The sequence below is a fragment of the Ursus americanus genome, chromosome 23, assembly GCF_024610735.1.
Source record: "Ursus americanus isolate L20-20 chromosome 23, mUrsAme1.1.p, whole genome shotgun sequence".
NCBI classification, from domain to species: Eukaryota; Metazoa; Chordata; class Mammalia; order Carnivora; family Ursidae; genus Ursus; species Ursus americanus.
Window position 1 is genome coordinate 31,509,764 of NC_142149.1, and position 19,311 is coordinate 31,529,074.

The 19,311-nt window shown below is 42.2% G+C and overlaps 1 protein-coding gene across 7 annotated transcripts in view; it reads right to left on the reverse strand.

The window, feature by feature from the left end:
• TEX14 (testis expressed 14, intercellular bridge forming factor) overlaps window positions 1-19,311 on the reverse strand; it is an 88,283-nt gene that overhangs the window by 14,023 nt on the left and 54,949 nt on the right. For 6 of the 7 annotated variants that reach the window (XR_015721331.1, XM_087854546.1, XM_087854547.1 and 3 more), the window contains exons 14-24: window positions 16,829-16,935; window positions 14,477-14,602; window positions 14,186-14,274; window positions 12,418-12,699; window positions 11,458-11,558; window positions 9,532-9,651; window positions 7,729-7,795; window positions 5,279-5,360; window positions 2,487-2,549; window positions 1,652-1,779; window positions 618-823 (exon numbers count right to left, since the gene is read on the reverse strand). Coding sequence is in view for 6 of the 7 variants with exons in the window: in XM_087854546.1 (XP_087710672.1) it covers window positions 618-823; window positions 1,652-1,779; window positions 2,487-2,549; window positions 5,279-5,360; window positions 7,729-7,795; window positions 9,532-9,651; window positions 11,458-11,558; window positions 12,418-12,699; window positions 14,186-14,274; window positions 14,477-14,602; window positions 16,829-16,935 (1,371 nt within the window). In the remaining variant the exon portion in view is untranslated. The remainder of the gene's footprint in view (window positions 1-617; window positions 824-1,651; window positions 1,780-2,486; window positions 2,550-5,278; window positions 5,361-7,728; window positions 7,796-9,531; window positions 9,652-11,457; window positions 11,559-12,417; window positions 12,700-14,185; window positions 14,275-14,476; window positions 14,603-16,828; window positions 16,936-19,311) is intronic. The other variant, XM_087854544.1, reaches the window with a different exon arrangement.

Sequence of the window (19,311 nt, forward strand, 5' to 3'; positions counted from 1 at the left end):
GACAGTTGGTTTTTAATTGAGGGCCAAAGCAAGTCATCAATCTGCCTATAGAATGGTCAACAGATTTTTAATGAGCAGTGTCAAGTAAGGAATTTGTAGTTTTCTTGAAGAGACTATACATATGAAATATGAGGGAGAGAGAAGAGGAAAAATACAACAGCAGGGAGAGAAGGAGGAGGAGAGGAGAAAGTAGTACACAAATATGTGTTTTTACTGCAGATTATTAGTTCAGGAGTTCAGAGAAGGTGGAGATCAATCAAAATGCTCAGGGACCAAGCAGAGGGGGCATCAAAGAAGCAGAATTCAAGCCTCCTCAAGTGAGTAGGATACGTGTAGACAGAAAGTACACTGCAGGTGAAGGTATATCATAAGCTATAGCAGTTTGGCTCTTTAAAGAAATTGCCAGACATTATCTCTTGTGGGTGGGGGGGAGGAACAAAAACCCAAGATCTAGCTTATAATATAGACTCAGAGACAAACCCCAAGGAGGCCTAGAGAAGATCCAGCTTATTTCTTGCTTTCTTTGTAAAATGGACTTGGAGAAATCTTCATACTTTGGATACCTAAGGCCTTTGGGCTGACTCCATGAGTATGACCAGCAGAGTCGGTATACTTACAAGATCAGTCAGTCTTGAAGGGACGGTTTCAGAGGAAGTAAGAAAGGAATCTAGGCTCTTTCCTTTCTCTCGAACAGTTGAAAATCTATCAGATGTAGTTTGGATAGATTCTTGACTGTTCCAGCACGAGGTAGAGCCTGTTTTAGTCTGAAATGTGATACTTTCAAGGCAGTCTTTATACCGACTGGCAGCTGAAGAACTTGACCCTGTAAAAAAAAAAAAAAAAAAAAAAAAAAAAAGAGGGCAATTAGTGTCCAAATCCTTTACATTATTTAAAAACAAAAATACAAAACTCTATATCTATACCAGGGATTCTCCAAATTGTTAATAACTAAAATAACTGCTGATATGAGACATAGCTCTTCAAAGTATATTTTAAAAAAATGACAGTCTTTGAACTTGGCCACCAAAATAAAGGGAGATTATTTGAACTACAAATATACTGGAACTAAGGACACCAGAGAGAGGCTATTTGATGTTGGCTGTTGAGGCTGCAGGACTCAAAACCACGTATGTTTAAGCATGATGGGTTTTGAATTACAAACTCCAGAGAATCCAATGTATTTGCACTAAATTCACAGTACAAAATACAGTTTGCATTTGCGTGTCTCTGCCACCAAAGTAAAAAAATTCCCTATAGCTGCTTAATAACCACCACCACCAACCCCTGCCTGGCCCCCCAGTGGATTATCCCCTTCAGCTCTGGCACTAAAGGGACGCCTGGGTGGCACAGCGGTTAAGCGTCTGCCTTCAGCTCAGGGCGTGATCCCGGTGTTATGGGATCGAGCCCCACATCAGGCTCCTCCACTATGAGCCTGCTTCTTCCTCTCCCACTCCCCCTGCTTGTGTTCCCTCTCTCTCTGGCTGTCTCTATCTCTGTCGAATAAATAAAATCTTTAAAAATAAAATAAAATAAAGAGACACCTCTGCACTGTGAGGAAACACCTGCCCATCTGTTTTCATGGGCTGGCTTCCCAAAACTAGTGGGGCAGGAACCGTTCTTCTCCACACACACTTCTCCCTGCAAGGATTACCTGGGCTGAGCGGAGTGCTGACACTTGTAGGTGCGTGGTTTATTTTGGGTGTTTTGCATGAGGCTTCCTTAAAAGAACCATCTTGTCCATAGGAGATACTAGACAGGTCTTGAATGTCTGTCAGTGATCTAAGAAATTAAAAGCACAAAGTAATTAGGAGATGTTAAGAAAAATAAAACAATATATTCCCAAGGGGTACTTTTTAAGGATGCTCTTGATAAGAATTTTTAGTTGGCATTAGGCCAGAATTAGACTATCTAGAATATCTTATGTATCTGAAAGAGAATATAAGAGAATATCCTAAAAAGAGATACTAACTTTAAACATATCTCAGCAGCTAAAAATAAACTATTTCCACAGATGAAAGTATATTTATGTGGAAAACAGATTTCATCTACTTCAAGTGTAAACTTATTAATATCATCATCATCATTACTATCACTGTATTTCCTTGATTATAAGATGCTATTAATCTAGGGGTGCCTGAGTGGCTCAGTTGGCTGGGCGTCTGCCTTCGGCTCAGGTCATGATCCCGCGCTGGTGGGACTGAGCCCCACATCAGGCTCCCTGCTCAGTGGGGAGTCTGCGTCTCCCTCTGCCCCTCCCCCACATGTGTGCACATAAGTGCATGCACACTCTAAGAAATAAAATCTTTAAAAAAAAGATGCTATTAATTTAGATCATACCATAGCAGCTTTTTGCGAAAGCAGAAACACGCTCACATTAAATGTATACATAAAACTGGGAAGAAAGTATTCTCTTACAAATAAGGAAATACTATTCCCCTAAAACCAAGACTACACAGCATCCTTAGGCAACCCTTTGGTGGCCCTACATGTCTTTGTCTTTCAGCTCCTTTGGTGATTCCTTTAACGTCTCCTCCTGTTCACCTTCAGTACTGTAAGAGAGAAAGTGAGAAAATTATATGAATCCCCTGTCAGCAGAGTGCACTGACCTGGTACAAGGGACCAGTTTATCAGCCGTGTGAGAAGCAGCAGCAAGGGCACTAAGCTCAGAAGTGGAAAGTAGGTTCTGGTCCTGGGCCTGCCACTGACTAGCCATATGTTCTCAGGCATGTTTGGGCCTTGCTCTGGGCCTCAGTTTCCTCTCCAGAGACTGAATAAATACCCTCTAAGCGTCAGCCCATCTGAAATCAGCCAATGATGCTATAGACAGTGAGAAGTTCCTGAGGAAATCAAGAGAGCACAGGAAATCTGCTGGGGATGGAGGCTGGAGCAAAGGGCATAGCCGTCGGGTCTTTCCAACTGTGAGACAGCTTCCTGCATGGATCATCAGGCGAGGCCAAGAGAGACTTATGCCAAAAAATGACCGGAAAAGAACACTGAAGACAAACTTAACCTGTTTCTACTTTAACCACTATCTAGGATTCAATTTCAATATCTGTTGAATACAAACTATAAGCCAGATCCCATGCTAAATTCTTCCATGTTTTCATATTTTTAATCTTTGCAATATTCCTAGGAAACCAATGGTACAAAGGAAAGAGCACAGATTTTGGATTGAGTTGTGACTTTATTAATTCTGTTCACTGGAGTATTTGTTTCTCTTCCAAGCATACAGTAGGACGGCACTTTTCGGCCCTCCTAATTTATATAAATGGCTGCATGGCTTCTTTTAACCAGTGAAAGTGATTCACTTTCAGGCAGAAACCTTAAGGACAGCGCACAATTCATATTCCCTTTTTCCTGCCTCAGCAATCAAGGAAACACAAGGTTGGGGTCTTCCTCAGTCTGGCTCTTGGATAGAAGGTAATATAGCACAGAACGCTCCTAGCCAATCCACAATGGACATGGAGCATGAGCAAAAAATAAATTTTTGCTGTTTTAAGCCACTAAAATCTGGGAGTTGTTTGTTATATAGCATGATCTAGCGTATCCTGACTGATATATCCACTTACTAACTGCAGCCTTAGAAAAAATAAACTTCGCTTTCCTTATTTACAAAATGGAGATAACAGCATATACTTCAGAGGGCTGTTACATAAGTTAAATTTGAGAAAACTGAGTACCTGGTATATAGTAGCTGCTTAGGAAATACTAAGCTATAATTATTATAGAAAAAAAAGTTGAGAACTAGAGATAGGGAAAATAAATAGAATGTTATGGTATCAGGCACTTTACACCTATTATTAGTTTTTTTAATTAAACTTTTTAATTTGAGGTTACTGCATATTCACATGAAGTTTAAAGAAACATACTTTACCCATGTAAATAAAGTAAATGCATTTTTTTCCTGAATTTTTGCCAACTCAGATTATTATTTTCATTCCCCAGAATTTCCCTTGGTCTGGTCCAGAATAAGAAATAATCTGAATAAACAAAGTGCTTCCTTATTGGGTTTGGATTGAGTGCTGAATGGTAACATCTTGCAAATCTATAGAACAATGTCGCAACCAAGATACCCACATTGATACAGTCAAGATACAGAACATTTCCACCACCACAGGGATCCCTCATGCTGCTCTTTTATTTTTTTTAAATATTTTATTTATTTATTAGAGAGAAAGAGAGAAAGGACAAGCAAGGGGAGCAGCAGGCAGAGGGAGAAGCAGACTCCCCACTGAGCAAGGAGCACTATGCGGGGCTTGATCACAGGGTCCTGGAATCATGACCCGAGCTCAAGGCAGATGCTTAACTGACTGAGCCACCCAGGGTCCCCTCATGCTGCCCTTTTGTAGGCATGTCTACTTCCCTCCTACTGCCTGCCTCTACCTTATCCCCTGGAAACTACTCAAATAATTTTATAATTTCAAGAATGTTATATAAGTGGAATCATACAGTAAATAACTTTGGGGGATTGTTCTTTTCACCCAGCACAATTCTCTGGAGATATATCTAGGTTGTTGCATGTATCAATAATTCATTCTCTTTTATTGCTGAGGAGTATTCCATAGTATGGATGTACTAATCTGTTAAATCATTTACTTGTTAGACAACATTTGGGTTTCTGGTTTTTGGTTATTACAAATAAAGTTGCAAAAATAGGAAAATAAATAAATAAAGTTGCTATAAACATTCATGTATGTGTTTCTTTTTTTAAGATTTAATTATTTATTTGAGACAGTGAGAGAGAACACAAGTACGAGCAGGAGGGGCAAAGAAAGAGGGAGAGAGAGAATCCCAAGCAGACTCCATGCTCACGACCTGAGATCACGACCCAAGGGGAAACCAAGAGTTGGATACTCAACCAACGGTACCATCCAGGCGCCCCTACGTATATATTTTTATATGAACGTTAAGTCTTCGTTTCTCTGTAATTAATGCCAGGAGTTATATTATTACTTTCAATCTCTATGTCAACATTCTTTGTAAGGATTCTTATTCCTACTCTACAAATGGGGAAACAGAAGAGAAGGGTTGAGAAACTTGACCAAAGTCACAGGGATAGAAAGGCAGAGTCAGGATTTGAATACAGATAATGACTTCTCTTCACAATCCCTCAGAATCCTGCTGAACAAGTCCTAAGAAAGCTAAGACGTTTAAAGCTCATTTTTATGACATGCTGGCTAAAACATTTGAGCACAAGCAATATATAAATATGGGATATTATCATTATTTAACATTACTTCTGTGAGTCTGAAACTGTGAATAAAATATTAGCACATACCTTCGTATAGGTTGGAATGGAGACCTGGTCAAAATTTCAGCATTCCTTCCAAGGCTTTTTCTCATCTGGAACTTTTCTTCATCTGAAAGAATAAAGTAAATACATTTTTTTCCTGAATTTTTGCCAACTCAGATTATTATTTTCATTCCCTAGAATTTCCCTTGGTCTGGTCCAGAATAAGAAATAATCTGAATAAACAAAGTGCTTCCTAATTGGGTTTGGATTGAGTGCTGTAGGAGAGGTTTTGCTCTGAAAGTTTATTTTCCTTGCTCAGAGGGGGTAACTACATTCTGACACTCAGAATACAATCAAGCCATTTACTGGCCTTTCAATTATAACCACTCAGTTATTTCTGGAGACAAATGTTGTTTTGTTTTTTCAGGAAGGCAAACTGACCTGGTTCCTGTCAACAGACACCAGGGGGCGTTGAAACCAAGAACTGTTTGTTCACTGAGGATTCCAAATAAAAAAGACCATTAGCTGAGCATTCCCAGAGGGCTAACGGGGCCTCTTGGCCATCAGACTCCACTTAAAGCATGGGGGGGGGGGGGCGGGGGGACACGGACATGACACGACTAATTCAACTATTTTCTATTCTCCTTGACCTCAAGTGTCCGAAGTTACTCCCCACCAGTTCTCAGTAAGACACTTTGCAGACCTCAGGGCAGACAGTACTAACTACCCATTTTCCTTCCCACCACTATACTGCTCTGATTTATGGAGAAGGGGACAGACAGAGCAGCCTGCCCCCTTGGCAAATGCTCATGATCCCCTTGCCATTCCTTAGGAACACTGGTCTGGTGGGCAATGGGGAGGCCCACCAAAGCAGTGTCACCTTTAGCAGGTACCAAGGAGGTCTGAAACCCCACCAGTAGAGAAGCACTGGGGTTCTTCTTCCCATGACCCTCTTTGAAATACCTAGAAAGCATAAACACCTAGAAAGCATAAAGGAATTCCTAATAAGCACAATTAGAGCTGGAGGAACACTTAGAGATTTTAGAGTCTCTCTTCTTTACTTTATACAAAGGGAGGGTGGGGCTCTGGGGTAAAATGACTTGCCCAAGGTCATGCATGGGGGGAAAAATCAGTGGCAGAACTGGGCTTGGAACCCAGCATGTGTCCAGTTGTTACCCGTGGCATCACCTGGTATGGAAGGGGTTTATGTCAGAGCCCTATTGGAAACGGGGAGAGAGAAAGGCCAAAAGCAGGAAATGAGTGGAAATCAGAGGCTTCTTCATGTACTTCAGATGTCTGTACCAAACTCGTCCTGGATTTCTGACCTACCTGCCCCACAACTTCTCTATCCCACTCAACCCTCTTCCAAACAGAAGTGAAATGGCTACATGCAGGCAAGGCTCACAAAGAACGTGATCATGGGTGGAGGCTCCAGAGAGAGAAGTGGACAACCCAAGACGCAGGTCTGGGGACTTTTAATACATGTTGTCCTGAGGATTTAACTGCTCATCTAAAAGCTTATTGCTTCTTAAAATGGTCTTGGCTGCGACAGGGGCATGAATCAGGTTAGAGACAGAAGACAGCGTGTGCAGCAGGAGGAAGGGAGTAAGTTCAGAACCCAAGCACACCATGCCTGGGTTCAGAATGTCGAGACATGACCACAGACAGCTACCTGGCTCAGTAGGTGCAAAACTCTGGCTTTAAAATAGATGGCTGTATACCATAAAAGAGTAAAAGTGTACAATTTTTTAAATGTCTGTATCAGAACCAGTGGTTCACTTATATCTTATCTTGTGCCACACCCAGGCTGCTGATCCAAGGTTAACTTCCCACGTAACGTAACGGAAAGCAGTTGCTGAGTTATATAGAACCCAAGGCCTCCCAAGGGAAGGATGTTATGTTGACTGTGCACTATTGGCTGTTATTAACTCCTTGCCAAGATGCTAAGCCAACAAAGGAAAATGTCTTTTGGGGTGGAGAAGAACATGAAGATCAAGTTCTAGTTTTTGTTGTGTGAATAACCAGTTGTATGGCCTGGGCAAATCCCTCAAGTCAGCTCAGTGAAGATAACCAAACACCTGTTATGTGCCACAAAGGGGTCAGAAATCTAATGAAAGACTAGAGAAGGAAAAGAAGAAGGAGAAGAAGGAGAAGGAGGAAAAGGGAGGAGGAGGGAGAAGGAGAAGAAAAAGAAGAGGAAGAAGAAGGGGAGGGGGGGAGGACAGGGAGAACGGAGAGCAGCAGCAGCAAGCACTAAACATATGCTCTAAGAATGCAAGGGGAAGTACAGATAACACAATATGTGGCTGTCAGGAGGCTGGTGAGGGGCAGGAGACTCATTCTAATGAATGGAAATCCCTGAGCCTAGGTTCCCTCATCTGTAAAATCAAAGGCCTGGAGGAGATTATCTCTAAGGACTGTTCCAGCTCTAAAGATCTGTCATCCAACAGAAACTGAAGGCAAGTGAAAAGGAATTTGCTTTAAGAGCTTATTACCAGAGCCTGGAGGTTGGGCAAACGCATCTTGTATTCCTTCAAAGTCCTCTTCTATGGGACTTGAAGTCTACAAAAGAATAAAAGAGCAAAGGAAGAAGGGTCACTGGAGGCCGACATATAATCAAAAGGTAGAAGGAGAATTTCTTGATGTTCTTAAACCTTGAAAATCTTTATAAGGTTCCTGCATCTTTAATAGAAAAAGAACAAACCTGTTTCGAAGACATTAAGGATCATTTGTACTTTATGTTCCTCCTCAGCAAGCCCTCCCCTGCCTCCCACTGTGAGGAGGAATTGTGTGACTTTTCCCTTCTTTATGTCATTATCCCCTCCTCTTCCCAACCTTCCAACAAAGATGTTTTGATTCTTAGGACCTTCATCAGGAAAGCCTAAGAAAGTTGGGGGGGCGCCTGGGTGGCTCGGTCAGTTAAGCGTCTGCTTTTGGCTTAAGTCATGATCTCAGGGTCCAGGGATGGAGCCCGACATCGAGCCCTGCAATTGGGCTCCCTGCTTAGCTGAGAGTCTTCTCCCTCTCCCTCTGCCACCCTCCGCTGGTTCGTGCTCTCTCTCTCTCCCTCTCTCTCAAATAAATGAATAAAATCTTTAAATAAATAAATAAATAAATAAATAAATAAATAAATAAATAAAATAAGGAAAAAAGAAAAGCCAAAGAAGGTTGCAAAATGGCCCAGACTGCAAAGTTACTTTCTGGGGTGAGAAGTCAAAATACTGGTTCCTTTGAGAGGGTGCAGTGACTGGGAGGAGACCCCCGGGGTGGGGGGGTGTCTTCTGGAGGACTGCTTTGTATCTTTTTATTAAAGATTTTCTTTTTTTTTATTTTATTTTATTTATTTATTTAACACAGATAGAGACAGCCAGCGAGAGAGGGAACACAAGAAGGGGAGTGGGAGAGGAAGAAGCAGGCTCACAGCGGAGGAGCCCGATGTGGGGCTCGATCCCATAACGCCGGGATCACGCCCTGAGCCGAAGGCAGACGCTCAACCGCTATGCCACCCAGGCGCCCCTATTAAAGATTTTCTTAACATCCCAGTCTGCTCAAGTAAAATCAAGAACAGCTGAAGGATTAATAATGAAAAACTTCTCTGAGTTATTAGAAGTGCACAATAGTGTAAATGATGCTTTTGTTGCATCACTGAATTCTTGTCAGTCAAATGTTGTGTTTAAGACATACAATCAATCCTCCCTTTCCTCCACCCCACCTTCCATATTGGTAAAAGGTCCAAAAAAGGTGGCAGGTTAGTAGGAAGGTGAGGCAGTAATTATATAAATAAATAAGAAAATCCAACCAGCTTCATTTTACAAATGAAAATACTCTGTGCAAAGACGTGCTTGCCAAAGCTGGGCTGGTTCCCGAGAAAGCCCCACGCACTGCCCAGCACCATATTCATGCTGAGCCTGGCTTCTGATCCTGGCTCCCTGGACACGGAAGCTTGGCAGGCCAGGGCTAATTCCCTACATGTGCCGATCACCACTTCTTCACACAGAGGAAGAACGGCAGGCCTTCTTCTCTTCTCCACAGGAAGAATAGGTGAATTAGGTAACATGAAGAAAGGTGTTTTGAAAAAAAGTACAAAGTGCTGTACAAACACAGGAACCACCGTTTTGGGAGAAACTGCACATGACCTTCCATTCTCAAATATCTTATTTTTCAGATGTCTTTTCAAAACATGAAAACACTGCTAAGTTAACATTATACACTTTCATGTGTAAGCTATTTTTCCTCAATAAAAATAACTTAAAAGGAATAAGGCAATAGAGAAAGCTGAAAAGTACTGTGGTTTTTACCTCTAGAGCTAAGTTTTCTTGAGCAGTCGAGGAATAAAAATATTCATGGTCTGGAGTTAAAAATTCATCTGTTATGTCCTCAGAAGATTCTGGTGAACAAGTTGATCGCACGGACTGATCCTATTAATAATGTAGGAGATCACTTTTAGGTTGGTGTCCATTATAAACAAATCCCTTCATAGTTGGATGCTGTGTTAATAATGGGGTTAGCTAAAATTACCCAGCAGTCAGGGTTGACACTCCCTGAGCCAGCCCTCCCTGCCTGCTTGCACACCTGCCTCTGCCCTCCTTCCCCACAGTGAGCTGTGAACCCCGTGCAGCAAGTGAGGCAAATGACAGTCCTGAGACTCATCACCCTCATCGTTACAATGGAGGGAGAGGGAGCTGGGCAACCTTTCTGCTCTGAAATTCTAAGAAGAAAGGCCCTAGACAACTCAAGCTGGGACTGAGCTTGAACAGCCACAGATGGTTCGTCCTCCAGACGAGGAAGCTGAGGCCGCTCAGAACTGAGGAGTCCCATGGGTGTTACAGTTTAAAAGCAAGCGAAGGAACATGATGTTAAAAATAGCAATGCAGGGGTGCCTGGGTGGCTTAGTCAGATAAGCATCTGACTCTTGATTTTGGCTCAGGTCATGATCTCAGGGTCCTGGGATCCAGCCCCACTTCTTTGGGCTCCAAGCTCAGGGGGGAGCCTGCTCCAGGATTCTCTCTCCCCCTCTGCCCCTCCCCCACTCATGCCAGCTTGTGCACATGTGCACTCTCTCAAATAAATAAATCTTCTGAAAAAAATAGCAATGCAATCTCAATAAGAAAAATACACTTGAAAATTCAAAAGTACCAGTTAATTCTTCAGCATCTCTGTTCCACCCTTTCCTTTTCTGCTCGTTTCTCCATGTTCAGGCCCTGATCCCCACATGGGCAGGCTACTAGCTCCTCTCCACACCTTCAGTCATCTCTTTGCAGAGGTTTTTTCATTTACTTCCTTGGATGCTGCTTTTGCCACACACTTGATCTTCCCATGCGCTTGGCAGATGCTCCCCTTTACCTCTCATATCAAATTGAAACTTCTCAGATAAGACTGGCCTCACATACCCTCACCACTTCCCTGACAGACTTGCTTCTCCAGCCAAGCCAGTATGCTTAACATGGCCTATCCTTCCAGCCCCCATGTGAGAAAACGAATAAATTGTCTTAAATTATCCTTGTGAGTGGTTTGTGTGCTATGATTAAATTCAACAGTATGTTCGTTGAAAGACCTTAAATGTTATCACAATTGTATTTTTATATTACTTCATTTTTAGTTGCTGTGTATATTCTTTAAGTGGTTGTGTCCTCGTATCATAATGATAAAAGATTCTGGCTCCTTAGCCTGGCTGGACTGTGGCCCAACTTGCATGCCTCAAGGGTGTATTAAACCCCTGAAGCAGGGCTGGAGCCTCAATGCATTGATCCTGCTGGGGTGCGGTTGTCAGGCATGAACACATGCCTTCCACTGAGAGCTGAATTTGGGTCTTAGAGGACATTCTAGGTGAAGGCACTCTCATCACAACACTAGCCTTGCTCTTCCTACTCCAATCAGACCTCAGTCACCTGCTGGCCATGAGCTTTGATACCTGACCTCACACTGCACTTCCAGAGTTGGTCTTATCTATCCAACTAGACAGGAAGTTCCAGGGCTTCCTGAAGCTGACATTTGCCTGTGTTCTGCACAAGCTCCAAGATACAGTGTGCTTTGAGTTGAACTGACTCAAAAAGTATTTAGGCAGGGAAGAAAGACTTCTTCATTCATGTCAGAGGCATGAGAGCACATACTTCAACAAAAAAGAACTACTACAGATATTATTTCACTGGCATAGTACGTAACAACTCAGTTCTACTTTATTAGGTCCTTGGGTTCAACCTGGCTCTGCAAGCCATATTACTTACGCTGTAAGATTTCTCAATAACCACAGAGGCATCAGAACTTGCTTGAAAGACTTCATTGTGCTCTGGATGCTCATTTTTTCTGGGAGACAGGTGCCCGATACCTAATGATTTTAACACAACCAGGGCCATAGTCATTCAGTGATATTTAGATGGCATGGAAGGGGAGAAGAGCGGCGTGAGTGAAGAGATGTGTGACTGTTCTGCCAAGGGTAGCCATGTCCCATTTGTCAGGTTCAGTCCAGAAAGCAGAGACTGTTAGTTTGGCCTGGCCCCAACACACGGTCCTGTATCATCAATCCTTTTGCCCATGCATTCAAGAACATGCTTGAAAAGGAACAGATTCTAAAAACTGAAAGTACCCAAGCCAGTAGATTTTCTACCTAAGATAAGTGATAATTTTAGATGCATCTTTCTTTGACTTGTAAACAATCGTGAAATAATATTCCATGCCCTGCTTGCAAGCAAACTACCAAGTGGAACTACATGGCCTTCAGTCTTAACCTATAAATCTATAAAGTAATGACAGTCAATGCCATTTGCCTCTAGGTTCTTCTGGCACAGAATCTCTGGGAGCCAGTGGAGTTTTTCTGGCTTAAAATGCAATGCAAGGAAATGGGCAGTAGGGAATGGGCATCTACCACTGCACTCAGGTAAGAAAGGTTCATCTCCCTGCCAGCTTAGAGCCAGAACGGGGTCACTGTATAGAGATTATTTTACTTCCTTTGAGCAAATGGGTCTGCTCCAGTAACAGAAAAACTCACGAATCTTTGGACTTCTTTACCTTCAGGAAGGCCAGTGGAATCAAAAGAGAATGCTGCTTTCCCCTGCAATTCAGGGTTCCCAGAGAGATGAGAAAAGAGAGAAGACCAAGCAAAGGACATATGCTAGGAGGCTTACTTATTTTTGAGAGCTAATAACTTGATAGAGCTCACCTATCCCAGTTCCTCCAACTGAACTTACTGGTGAAGCTTTGAGGCCCAGGCTGTCTGCCACGCTGGTCACTGTCACGGTCACTGTTGTCCATTCTGCCACACTTGCCATATCCTCCTGGCTCATCATTTTTCCTGGGATACTCTACAATGCACTGCCAGCCCACCTTCTCAGGGTCCCTTAGCAGGGGCTGCAGCAGGGGATCAGGCTCATTTTTAGCCTCACCCTCTAAAGTCACACTACTCTGAGGATGCCAAGGTGGTACCGCCAGCTGCCCAGTAGCTGCTCTCTCTGCCATTTCTTTCACTTCCACTGGAGAGAAGGGAAAACAGCATTTAAAATGAACATTGGAAACTAAAGCTTTTGCTTCTTAAAGAGCTATATAATACTTTCATAGTTGCCTTTTTAGAAATGCATCATACATACTTGCTCTGTTTGGCTTGAAGGAGAAAAGAAAAGAGAATTGGTAACACAGGGAAGGGCAGAATTTCAGTTCATTTCTGAATTTTGGAATGGAAGGTAGAAGAAAACTTGTAGATAGACCTTCTTGTTGTGAAGATTTTATAAGAAAATAACATCTGCAGCCCCCAGTCTGTAGAGACTAATGGAAAGGATTCTATTTGAGTTTGTCTAGCATCTTTAGACTATGCAGAGCTCATATTATGGGAGTGTGTGTGTGTGTATATATATATGTTTATATGTGTATCTGCATAAGCATGTCTTCATTACAAATGTTCTATACTTTTGCTTATGTCATTTAACATTAGTATTGAAAAAACATAGACACCATATCCTTTTAAGCTTCTAAAACTGATATAAAAGGAAATGCCCACAGGATATGCAAAAGTGACACTTCACGCTCTCTACTTTCATAATGAATGTTGCACATTAAATTTCCACTGTGGAGGCGCCTGGGAGGCTCAGTCATTAAGCGTCTGCCTTCAGCCCGGGGTCATGATCTCAGGGTCCTGGGATGGAGCCCCACATCGCGCTCCCTGCTCTGCTGGGAGCCTGCTTCTTCCTCTCCCACTCCCCCAGCTTGTGTTCCCTCTCTCACTAGCTGTCTCTCTGTCAAATAAATAAAATCAAATCTTAAAAAAAAAAAAAAAATTCCACTGTGTATTGTTTTGCTACACTTGTTACATAATATGTGTGTGTGTGTGTGTATATATATATATGTATATATATATATAAATGTATATGTATAATATGTGTAATATCCATTTTGTATAATATACATCCACATATGTATAATATGTGTGTGTGTGTATATATATATATATATATATATATATATATATATATATATATATAAAATGGAAATATTTCCTATAAAGCCTAGAAATGAAAAAAGTTTTTCCCAGAAAAACAAATCACTGAACAGAACAGTATACACAGTGGCAGGCTTGACAGTCTCTTTTCTTTGGACTACTAACACAAAACATGTTCATTTAAACAATGTTAAAAGACCCATCTTAATAAAAGCTTATCTTTCCTACGTGGTAAACCAAAAAACGAAGAAGGAGAAGGAGGAGAAGAAGGAGGAGGAGAAGAAGGAGGAGGAGGAGAAGGGGGAGTGGGAGGGGAGGAGGAGGAGAAGGAGAAGAAGAAAGAAAAAAGCATTTCCTTTCTGCAATTTGTAATCAGAAAGGCCTTGCTTTTAAACTAGAATGATCCAACAGAAGAAAAGAACGTGGGAGGCTGTGCAATATGGGCTGTGTACTTAGAGGTAACAAGCAGGTTAGAAATATACTTTAAATTTCATTTGGCCCAACAGAACCTATGACTCTTTACTCACTTTTCCATTTTAAATGTACCTCTCCATCATCTTCATTATTTCTTGACTTTGCGTTACAGATTTCAGAAGATACAGACTCCATACTGATCCTAAATTATATAGGTTTGGGGGAAGGGGAGCAGGGTGGACACAAATACACCAGTTTGCTCAAGTTCCTGACACAAGCCTAAGCCCACCAGCCCACCCAGAGACCAGCCCCTACTCTCAGAGCCATTCCTGGGGCTGCACTGACTCCTGCCTACCACCAGAGAGCCCCAGACTCCCCAACGTCCAGACCACACGACTCCTTACCTAGTAGAGCCCTGGCCAGGGCTGGATGATGCGGGAGGTCCCTTGGGGTGGCTTGGCACAGTGACAAATGCACTATTAAGCTGAGTCAGCATGGTTCGGGCACTGGACTCTTTAGGCCTTCCCTGGCTAAGAAATGAAAGGACTGGGTTAGAAGACCTCTAAGGGTTTTTTCAGCTTCCAAGTTCAGATTTCATGATTCTAAAAGTACTGAAAAATTTTCACAGGAAGAAGGAACCCACAATTGAAACCCAGTTTCACCAGACAGACTTCTGAGCCCTAGAAGAGCCCCCCCACCCCAACTATGCCACAGAACACAGGTGATGGTTCAGTAACTGTTCCTGCCCTACGATCAGAATTCTCCAGTAAGAGGCACACCTGCATATCAGTGAGAGCACAATAACTAACATTTGCAAACATGGCCTTAAGGCACCAGGGAGCCTGAAGGACTTTCAGAGCTCTTCAGCCTAGTCTCACTGAGCTCTAGACCCTACCTGCCACTAACCAGCTGCCTGCCTCTGGCATACTTCAATCTCTGTGGACCAACGTTTCCTCATCTGAAAAACAAGGGAGTCTTTCTTCCTCTACATATCCATGATCATACAGACATTTCATCGTCTATTAAAGTAACTCCTCAAAAACATGTGACCTGTGGCATAGGTATGAATTCCTCGTTATCTTGAACGTCCCACTTGCCCACTGGACCAGAACACAGAGAGGCTGCCGAACTGGAAAGGTCAGATCTGGTTGGCTTCTTTAAAGAGCAATTTGGCAGCAGCTATCAAGAATCTTTAAGATGTTTAAATCCTTTGGCCTAGTAACTCTGCTTGCGGTAACCTGTCAAGGACATAATCCAGAGTGCAGAAAAAGTTTCACTAACAAGTCACTGCGGCCCTATTCAAAATGGGTAAAAGCAGGAAACAACCTAAAATTCAACAATGAGGGAAATCCAACAAGTCCAAATTCAGAAGATGTTTTCTTTTTTTAATCTTTATTTAAGTAATCTTTACACCCAACATGGGGCTCAAACTCACAACCTTGAGATCAAGTGTGGCACACTCTTCCAACTGAGCCATCAGGTGCCCCCATCCCGCGATGTTATTTAATAATGTGGGATAATGCTCTTGTTCTAATGTAGGATGAAAAATCAGGATATAAAAGCAGCTATGTGGGGGCACCTAGGTGACTCAGTTGGTTAAGCTTCTGACTCTTGATCTCAGCTCAGGTCTTGATCTCAGGGTTGTGAGCTCAAGCCCTATGCTGGGCTTCACACTGGGTGTGGTGCCTACTTATAAATAAATACATAAATAAATGTAGCAATATGCATATAATTATAATTTTATCTTTTAAAAGCATACAAAAAGACTAGGTGGATTGGCAGCAAAATGTCAAACTTTTCTTTGATCTGTGTTTTGTTCTTTTGAGGGAACAGGGTGAATGGGTGTAGCAGAGGCCACAACTATGGCTTTGCTTTGTCATCTAATGGCCTTACTGTCACCCCATCTGCTTCTCTCAATGATGTGAGCTCTAACCCCTTCGATGCCAGTTAGTTGGTTCTCTAATAATTCTCTCTGTAAAGGTAAACTACATTGAACTAAAATGTCTGGGCATTTTCCTTGGTTCTCCCTAGTGGACACATTTACGAACTGAGTGTCAGTCACCACTGGGAGAGAGACAAAAAATTACGTTTTTCCCAGAAGAACTGACTTCAAAACCATGGTTTAAAGCTACCATTTAACCACAGAAAAGGAAAGCTGAAATTGTTAGATTAGTCTATCTTGAAACACAATTATTGGCCCTATAATAATTGCTCCTATGCAAAATAAAATTTGTTTTCCCTAAATTCTTAAAAATTCAGTGTACACATATGCTTTCCTTCCTATGATCTGTGCTGAAGCCAATTCATTTCACTGATTTGGCTGGAAATCAGAGGCTTCACTGTAACAGTTAAACTGTTCAACCCCTGCTCTGGCGTCAGGGATGCTTATTTTGAACCCTGTTCCAAACAGTTTGGCTTCTGGAGCACTGACAAATGGAATACCTGGCATTTCTTTTTATAAGAAGAACAATCCGGGCAGGTTTGGAAAGGCAAGGTGCTTTGCTTTTGACAAATGATGAGTTCTGTCTGATTAACCTGCCAGCTCCTTTACCTTTGATGTTTTCTCCTACAGGTTTCCGTTACACAGCTCTTTCCACTCACCTGAAGGAGAAAACCTGCCAAGATCTGTTTCTGTGTCAGAATTCTTCATCACTCACAGTCTCTTTGTCATAAGACACATGAAGATCATTAAGGGGCTTTGGGGTCACACAGGAGTCTAAAGGCATGGTGACACAAAGAACAAAATGTTAACCCACCTGCTGGTATTGGGGCTCCTGTTTCTTTCCAAACTCCGCTTGGCTCCTTGAGTGGGCTGCGATTGTTCACTTGTGCTCTGTTTTCCGGGCCCACAAAAAGTGGGCAGCTTAAAAAGCAGTAAACATGTTTCAGTGCTTTAATGAAGGAATTCCTCTTCACTCTCACATTCTATTTTTTAAGCTATTCTTACTAATTATGCAGAAATAACCAGACCTACTAAGATGATTTCCCTTTGCACATTTCATTTCTAGTAACTCATCTCTTGGCTGGAGGTCTTTACACAGAAATGTTGGCCCCCAGAAACCCAGTCCAGACTAGGAGCAGACAAGACAGACTTCAAAAACCCACTAACTTTCAGGATGCCTGGGTGGCTCAGTGGTGAAGCATCTGCTTTGGCTCAGGTCATGACCCTGTAGTCCTGGGATTAAGCCCTGTTCAGGCTCCCTGCTCAGTGGGGGGCCTGCTCCTTCCTCTCCCACTCCCCCTGCTTGTGCTCTGTCAAATAAATGAATAAAATCCTTTTAAAAATCCAATAACTTTCCCCTATATTATTATTAAGGCAGCAAGCTTTGTGGCAGGAGCCTTGGGCCTTGGGTTCTAGTCTAATCCTTACTCAAAATAACCTAAGAGAGTCTTCTGCTTCAGCTCCTTCATCCACAAAACAGGGAAAATAGTATCTACCTGAATCCACCCGTGGGGATGTTATAAAAATAAGACACAATAAAATAAAAGCTACAATACTTTGGAAATAGAAGAAAATTAAATTAAAGCCCATGTATTTTATTCCAAAGAGAAAATTCTGGATCTGCTTAATCTGATTTTAACAAACTTAGTTCATTATATTTCCTAACCTGCAGCAAGTTAAGGCAACAAATGTGGTGCGCTGGGATGGCGGCAAGATGCCCAAAGGTGAGAGGATGCATAAAAATGGTCATAAGCTCCCTGAAGTATGAGCTCCAGAGGCCTTTGTGTGGGGACAAAGATTCCTTAGCAGGGGCTGAAGACAACAACTTTATTATAGAGCATCAAATAACACATGTTCTGAAAAATGTCATGGTCACCAGGGAAAGATTAGACTATATTGAGAAATGTAGTCAAAATAGGTATTTAGAATAATGGGAAGTTTGTTAATGTTTTCATTTGGCACGATTAAAAATTTAGGAACTGAGAAATTAAAGGAATGACCCAAGGCACCAGGCATATAAATGAGGCAGGCCTTGGACCTTCTTGCCCAGCCCAGCCTTCAGTTGAATACAGTCAAGGGAGTGATCCCGGCCCATGCCACATGGAGTAAAAGAATCGTCCTGGTTAGCCCTAACATATTCCTGACCCACAAAATTGCAAAAAATAATATATCACTGTTATTTTAAGCCACTAAGTTTGGGCTATTGTTGTTACTACACAGCAACAGATAAGCAAAACATAATATACAAGAAAAGTTATTTCTAATAGTTTTCTAGCAAATCTGAATTTTCAACAGAAACAGAAATATTAGTCTAAGTAAATTCTTTTTGCCTTCTCTTTATACAAAAACAAATGCCAGTGCTTTTCCAAATGTTTTAAGCGAGGACTGCAGTCTCACTGAAGTTCAGCAAGGCACAGTGAAAGCACAGCAGACAAGGCATGAAGAAACCTGCCCTTAATCAGCCGTGGGCCTTGGCAGTGGCACGGTAAGGGCTGCGGGTGGTGGGAGTTGTCTGCCCTGTGCGGGCAATAAAGGGATGCACTAGAGGTGGAGAAGTTTAAAACTATAATAAAACCCACTAAAAGCTGACCAGCTTTTTATCACCACAGGCCAGCAATCCTAGATAACTTCAGTGATAAAATCCTTCTCCTAATGGGGCTGACCTCTCCTATCCCAACCTCACCTCGGGAACACCTGGACCTTAGGAAGGTTAAGCCACTGAGCTTGAGCCTCACACTCTGTAAAATGACGGGGCTGATTGTCTCTAAAATTCTGATTCAGGAGACAGCCACAATGAATCACGGAACACTACGTCAAAAACTGACGCTGTACTGTATGGTGACTAACATATATCATAATAAAAAATTAAAAAAAAAAAAGAGAGACAGTCAGCTCTCTATATGTGACCTTGTTCAAATTCATTAATTTATTCATTCCTTCAATGACCATTTATCAAGTACCTTCTGTGTGCCAGGTACCCCTACAAGGGCACAGAATGAGTAAGACCCAGGCCCTTTAGGAGCTCATGCAGGAGCCACTCTGCAACCTCACTAAGCCTCAAGCTACACCTCCTAGAACGGTTCCCGTGGTGTCTTCTCACCTCCTTTGAGGTGTCTTCTTTGATGACCAGGCCCCTCTGTCCCACACTGGAGCTACACGTAAGTACAGCCTGTAGCTCAATCATCATCATACCCCAGGGTCTAACGTATAGCCTCTGGCTCTATACATGTTTACTGAATGAGTGAGTAAATGAATAAACAATTGAGAATGGGAATTAATACCTGCCCAAAATACCAT